The sequence below is a fragment of the Portunus trituberculatus genome, chromosome 5, assembly GCF_017591435.1.
Source record: "Portunus trituberculatus isolate SZX2019 chromosome 5, ASM1759143v1, whole genome shotgun sequence".
Lineage (NCBI taxonomy): Eukaryota > Metazoa > Arthropoda > Malacostraca > Decapoda > Portunidae > Portunus > Portunus trituberculatus.
Window position 1 is genome coordinate 9269796 of NC_059259.1, and position 7500 is coordinate 9277295.

General features: G+C 50.4%; 1 protein-coding gene across 28 annotated transcripts in view; it reads left to right on the plus strand.

Moving 5' to 3' along the window:
- Nucleotides 1–7500, plus strand: part of LOC123515485 (tropomyosin) — a 46307-nt gene that overhangs the window by 1943 nt on the left and 36864 nt on the right. For 20 of the 28 annotated variants that reach the window (XM_045274161.1, XM_045274225.1, XM_045274242.1 and 17 more), the window contains exon 1: nucleotides 6545–7443. In XM_045274161.1, coding sequence (XP_045130096.1) covers nucleotides 6958–7443 — 486 coding nt within the window. In that variant the 5' untranslated portion in view covers nucleotides 6545–6957. Of the gene's footprint in view, nucleotides 1–2224; nucleotides 2351–2598; nucleotides 2725–2842; nucleotides 2969–6544; nucleotides 7444–7500 lie in introns of those variants that run through there. The other 8 variants (XM_045274312.1, XM_045274287.1, XM_045274279.1 and 5 more) reach the window with 3 other exon arrangements.

Genomic DNA, 7500 nt, shown 5'->3' on the forward strand with positions numbered 1-7500 from the left:
TGGTTGCCCTTCTCACTCTCAAAATAAAAAAAAAAAAGATACAAAATACTTTCTCAAGATTAACGTGCATTCAAGATTTTCGCCTCATAAAGTTTTCACCACACACACAAAAATAAATAAATAAACAAATAAATGAACAAATAAAAAAAAACAAGAAAAAAATCTCATTATCTCTTGAATTACAAATGAATGAGAGTTGTAATCAATTCTCCAATTACAAATGAGGAAACTTTAATAATCAGAGAGAGAGAGAGAGAGAGAGGTGTGGGGGAGAGGGGAAGATTTACCTACTCCTCTCACTTTCCCCTCTCTCAGCTCTCTTCCCTCGCTCACAACCACAGCTCCACAACACCTAAATAATGATCCTTTAGTATAGTGTTTTTATTCCCTCTATAAATGTGTTTTTCCCTTGTTTTTTATGCATATACATGTTTTATACACTAGTTTGCCTCGCCATGTATGTGTATTCTCTATTCCTACACATGTGACTAGTTTTCCTTTAGTTGAGTCCAATTTCCCCATAAATTCCCTTATAGATATCTTATAGACTAGATTTTTCCCTTTAGAACCAGTTGTAGATGGTTTTTTTTTATTCCTGTTCGCCCTTTTCAACACTTGAGCGCATTCCTGATAATATAGAAAGCTTCGATCCCATTCCTGAAAAGTTAAAAGCATTCCTGTTGAATATAAATACTCCAATCTGAATTATTTTGGTACCAAGTGCATTTTTTTGTCTTTGTAGAGGCTTAGATCCTATTCCTAAAGTGTTTAGCTCATTCCCGGTCAATAAAACGGTTAAATTCCCATTTCTAATAAATCTATACTTTTGAATCTTACTTGTTGTGGTTTTAAAAGTATTCAGGATAAGCATAGAGGCTTGAATCCATAAATTATGGTATTAAACGCATTTCTGATCATTATAAAGAAATAGATTCCATTTCCTCATAAATATAAATGCTTGAATCCTACTTCTTGATCAATATAGATGCTTCAATCCTATGTTGTGGTGTTAAGCGCACTCCTGGTGAACAAAGAGGTTTAGATCCCCCTCCCTGTGGCGTATACGTACGTGTTGTGGTCCTGGGCTGGTCTCACGGTCGCCTGCCCACGTGTGTCGCAGTGTAGCAGCTCCTTGTCCATCTCAGGAGAGGAGGCGTGCCCTGTGCCGCGGCCTTGGTCAGCCTGCCTCAATCCGCCTCACTCCAGCCCACTCCACCGTACCCTGGGTCGGTGGAGCTGCTGTGGGTCACTTTTAGGTCACCTTGGGTCAATATTGGGTCACTTTTACCTGTTTCTGAGTCATTTTACGTCACTTTTTAATTTTTGTCGTGGTTTTGTTGCCACTTTCTGAATATTTGGTGGTAATTATTGAGTCAGTGTAATGTCGGGGTGAGTGAGTCCCTGGGGGTCATTGGGGACAGTGTGGGTGAAAGGTCACACTCCCAACAAGGTCAAGGGTGTCCTGGCTGGCCAAGGTCTCTGCGGGTCGCCTCCTGCCGGGGTGATCCTCTCCTCGGTCAGGTGAGCACAGGTGTGTAGCGCGTGCCTCCCTCCCTCCCTCCCTCCATCCCTCTCTCCCATGCCTGCCTGCCTGCCTGCCTGCCTGCTTGCGTCCCTCCCTCCCATTCGGCCTTCACGTGCTCTCCTCCCTTCCTCCTCCCTCCTTCACTCCTCTTCCTCCCTCCCTCTCATCTCTCCGTCTCTCCGCCACGCCCCTCTTGTTTTTTCTTCGTCTTGTCTCCGCCGTTCCTTCCTGTCTGTGTCCCCGCGGCGCTGCTCCTCCCTCCTCCCTCCTCTCCCTGTCCCTCCCCACTGCACGTCCCCCGCCTCCCGGGCCGGCCAGTCACTGCCCTGCCCCGCGGCCCTGTTCACTGTTCACCGTGTCCACAGTAACGGCCCCAACACCCTTCCTCCCCGCCTCCCACGCCAGCCAGCCAGGCTTCCCCCACGCCCCCACGCCTCCACGCCCCTCAGGCACTCACACAGTTGTGTTGGGGAAGCCTGGCCACGCCGCACTCCCCTATCCCTCCCCGCCCTCCCCGCCCCACGCCGTGCAGGTGGAGAGCGCCTTGCCCCAGGGGCCCGGCGGCAGCTTGGTGCCCCTGGGCGGAGCGGCTCTGTGCCCTCACGGAGCGGGGTGGGGGTGGCCCACAGCCTCACCCCGAGGGGCGGCCTCCGCCTCCCCGGTAACCCCCGCGCCCCGGTAACCCGCCCGCTGCTGTAGGCCGAGGACGAGGTCAACAAGCTGCAGAAGAAGATGCAGCAACTCGAAAACGACCTGGACCAGGTGCAGGAATCATTGCTCACCGCCAACAACCAGCTGGAGGAGAAGGACAAGGCCCTGTCCAATGTAAGTGTATCCCCGCGTCCCGCCCCCACGCCCCGTGCCGTCAGGCTGTATAGGCAGGCCCTCCCCTTAGAGGCAGGAACAGTAGGGACAGCAGGAACAGCAACATCACCACCAGCAGCAGAGGTAGCAGAGACAGCAGCAGCAGGAGCAGCAGCAGCAGCAGCAGGATCTCCACAGCATGATGAGGCGGCTGCCTTTTCCTCCCCCTCCCCCTGGGGCCAGACACTCACGCCCCCAGTTTCCCGTAGACCGAGGAGGAGATTCGCGCAACCCAGAAGAAGATGCAGCAGGTTGAGAACGAGCTGGACCAGGCTCAGGAGCAGCTGTCCGCAGCTAACACTAAGCTTGATGAGAAGGAGAAGGCCTTGCAGAATGTAAGTAGGAGCCCCCACGCTGGCGCCGCCGCAGCACCCCTTCAACGCTTATTCACGCCCTTTTTTTTTTTTTTTTCTTTTGTGTGTCCCGCCCCGCGTCGCCTCGGCTCCTCGCTAGGCCGAGGAGGAAGTGCACAACCTGCAGAAGAGGATGCAGCAACTCGAAAATGACCTGGACCAGGTGCAGGAGTCGCTGCTCAAGGCCAACACGCAGCTCGAGGAGAAGGACAAGGCCCTGTCCAACGTAAGTGTGGCCCAGGGGCACCGCCCCGTCCCGCCCCGCCCGGGGCACCAGGCCACCCGAGCCTTGTCAGAGCCACTCTAGCCTTTTTCTGCGATAGTGCTGGCGAGGCCACGCCGCCCGCCCACGCCCACGCCCACGCCGCCCTTTCGGGTCAGGGGCAGCACGCGCCCCTCCGCCCCCGCTTGTCACTAACCCTAACTCTAACACACCGTTAGGACGTCCCCACCCCCACCCATACCCTCCCCATCACTCCACCACCACCACCACCACCAACACCACCATGCAGTCACACATATATTGCCAGCCCACCCCGTCCCGCCCCGCCCAGCCCCGCCAGGCACCGCCGCAGGGGCACTGCCCTGGACGTGCCAGGGGATGCAAGCACCACAGGATGCTCGGTGGCAGGACACTGGTCCACCACCACCACCACCACCACCACCACCACTGCAAGACTCGCCAGCCCACAGACGTGTGATTTTTTTTGTTTACCGTTCAGCTTTCCTAAGTTATTTTGTGTCTGAGTGTCCGTCTGTCTGCCTGTCTGTACCATAACTCTACTACTGGCGGGTGAGCGGCCGCTGTTACGGCGCCCACCCAGTAACACCACCACCACCACCACCACTCCCGGCGTTACTGTGACTCACACCTAACTGTCAGCGGCCCCGCGCCCAGAGCCCCGCACACACACACGCCACGCCACGCCGCCTTTGCCCCAGAGGTGAAGCAAGCCAATGTGTGCTGGAACCAGCCATTAGCGCACCCAGGCCTCAGGGCCACTTCCGCGCCGGGAGCGCCGCGCCACGCCGCGCGGCCTCCACACCTCAAGACACGGCGATGTGTGCACCACCACCACCACCTCCTTTGTTGATTTACTGCCTAATTGTTTCTCACTCCCCGACACGTATTAACTCCTGCCGCCAGAGTGAGTGACTCCGCCACCACCACCACCACCATCTGTGTCATCCTCATTACCACCACCACCACCATCACCACCACCACCACCACCACTACTACCACCACCATCTGTGTCATCCCCCATTACCACCACCACCACCACCACTACTACCACCACCATCTGTGTCATCCTCATTACCACCACCACCACCACTACCACTCCCATTACCATTGTGTAAATAACCACCACCACCGCCGCCACCATCACCACCACCACCACCACTATAACCACCGTACCACCACAATAACGCAGTGTGCACCATTATTATGATTTTGTCTCCCTTCCATCATTGTCTGGCCGTGTGTCGCCTCACCGGACACACAGCCACACACCAGTAACAGCTTCTCTCTTTCTCTTGCAGCCGCTACTAATGTTATTCCTTTTTTTCTTTTTTGTATATACCATTCCCTCAGTTATTCCCTGTTATTATTTTATTGTTGCATTTATTTTGTATTATTGCTTTGCTTAATAGAAACTGCTTGTGTTATTATTATTATATTATTATTACTTTTATTATCACCCTTATTATTGTTATTATTATTATTATTATTTCTCCAGAATCCTTTTAATATGCATCTTTCTAATTGCATGACTACGTATTATGTATATATTTTATTTCTATTATGATTCTGTTCTCTTATATCATCACCACCACTACTACTATCACTACTATCACTACTACTACTACTACTAACACAACAACCTCACACTACTACAACATTTTATCACATTTTATTTACGTCATCACATCAAACAAATGAAAACAAACACATTTTAACACACTTTTTAATCCACCAATGGTCTTCTCCCCTTTTGGACATTTTCACAAGTGTACATCACAAAAAACATAAAACATACACACAGACAGACCAGAAGACCACCACCACCACTACCAGGACCAGCCACGTAAGCCTCCGAACCACCACCGTGACCTCGCCTGCTCTGAGATGACCTCGCGTGGGTAAGTGTTGCTTTTCTTCTCGTTAGCAGTGACCTGGCTTGACCCGGGCACTGTTCCTCGCTCTCTTCTCTTGCCTGGTGAAGTAAGGAGAGGCAGAAACCGATTAGTTGAGGTTTTATTTCTATAGTTTGTCAGGAAAAGGAGTATTAGAACGGTTATTAAGTATTTATGTAGCTATATTGAGTGTTTCTGTGTATTTTGTTTGGTTAGAGAGGGAAATGCTGGGTTTACGTGTAGTTGTAATGTTCCTTATTGTTTAGAGAAAGGTTACTAGCTGTTTTTGTTGTTATTTTCATTTTCTATTGTTGTTTGTCATGTTTAGAAGGGAAATTTAAGGTTTATGTGTGGTTGTGGGTGTTTTGTATCATTAGGAAAAAGTTTTGAGGTATATTTAAGACTGTCTGTTGTGTCTGATAGGAAAGCATAATCTTATATTGCTCCGTATTGAAACATGAGTGGGTTTACTCACCCGAGAAATATAAAGTAACAATAATAATGGGAATATTTGAATGGTATGCTTAGAAAAAATATATGTTTGAAAAATATATGTTTGGAGAAAATACTACAAGAAAAAAATTAAGAAGGAAAATGATAGTAATAATATTGAGAAATTAGTGGAATTATTCAAAGATGTAAAAATGATAATAATTACTGAAATGTTTAAATTCTGTACTACAAAAAAATATGTTTATGAAAAATACCAAAAGAAAATTAAGAAAATAATAATAAGAACAATGATAACACGAACAAATCCACAAATCCTTATATAGAAACAAACGAAAAAAAATGTTAGAGGTATTTTTATACAAGAAACACGAAAAGGAGACCTGTGTTTTGTATTACTGCGCTGACATTTATCTATTATTGTTGTATTAGTAGAGCCATCGATAGTGCAGAGACGCGTGTGTGTGTGTGTGTGTGTGTGTGTGTGTGTGTGTGTGTGTGAAGAGGGAGAGCAGACGTGGTAAGAGGGAGAGGGAATGTGCTTATCACTTAAGAAGAGTGCCGGCTTACTCTCTCTCTCTCTCTCTCTCTCTCTCTCTCTCTCTCTCTCTCTCTAGGATGCAGACACCGTGGTCCATGTTAGGAATCTTTCTCGTAGTCTGCAATGAAAGTAAGCCGTGCCCCGCGTGCCTCTTGGGAACACCTGCGCTCTCTCTCTCTCTCTCTCTCTCTCTCTCTCTCTCTAGATCCTTATTCTCCTCTTCAAATATAAGTACGTCTTCTTCCTTTTAATCTATTTACTTATCTTTCCTTCTCCTTATCTCTCCTCCTCTCCTTTTTATCCCTAGAAAATCCTCCTCTTCTTCCTCTCTTTTCCTCTTCTCTCTGTTCCTTTTTATCGCTTCTTCCTACTCCTTTCCTCCCCTCTTCATCCCTTGACATTGTCCTCTTTGTTACCTTTTCTCCTCAGTGTCCTCTCAGTATCTCCTCTTTGTCCTATTTCTCCTCTCCCTGGCCTCTCACTGCTCTCCTCGAAGTGTCCCCCTCCCTCCCTCTCTCCTGTGCGCGGTGTTGTCATCAGAATGCTTGCAGGCGCCCCTCCCTAGGTTAAAAAGAAGCTCCATTTGTTTATTCACTCCTCCCACACTGGTCACTACCCGCTGGTCAGGTGGTGTAAGCATAATGCACCTTACACCTCCACCACCACCACCGCCGCGTTCACAAAGTATTCTAAGCATTCCCACGTAGTTTTCGCTTCCCCTTGTGGTCTAAAATTAGGGCGCGGGGGCACATGCGTGGCTGGGTGCCATAAATGGTGTGAGGGTAGGCCGCTGTGCCTCCCCTCAGTAGTGTAGCATCTCGTAGCGACGCCTCACCCCGTCTGCCAGCTCTCTTTTCATCCCGCTCAGCCTCATCCGTCCTTCGTCACCTTTGTGCCGCCCTACGTGCTCCTCCTCGGGCGTGGGACATGGTACAGAGCTGGTGGCGGCGTGCGGTGGCGTGCGGCGGCGGTCGTGGTGCGAGTGTGGAGGTTTGAGCGTGGCGCGGCGAGTGTGGTAGAGTTGGCTGGGTGCCACTAGAGGGCTCCACCGCGCTGCTCCTCCACACATTGTAAACAGTGGAGGAAACATGGACCCTCCCTCCAGCGGTGTCACGAATGTCGCTAATCCGGGTCGTTCCTCGCGGCGGGACAGTGTCGGTAACGGCGCGATGGCCAACGGCGTAGCGGGATCCTCGTGTGACTCTGAGGACGCCGAGGAAGTGGAGGGCGGCGGCGGGGGCGGCGGTGTGAGGGCGGGAGTGAATGTGTTAGCGGGTGTCGGGAGTGTTGGTAGTGTTGGCAGCCTTAACGTCGCATCAGCTGACCCGAACAACAAGGAGGACTCGGCTGCTGCCTCCACGGACGACGCTGACCAGGCAAAGGAACTCGAGGAGCTTGCCAAACTGAGATGCCAGAGCGTGGCGACCGAGGTGGTGGCGGAGAGGTACAAGCGGCGGTGCTCAGATTACCCTGGCTTTGCTTTCGGCTCCTCAATATTCAGCTCCAACACCCTGATGAAGTTCAGCATCATAAAAAACGAACTGCACAACATCATGAACGTGCAGCTCAAGAGGGTTAGTATATACACCGTCATGCCAGCGTCAGGAGAGGCTGTGAGTGTGTGAGTGTGT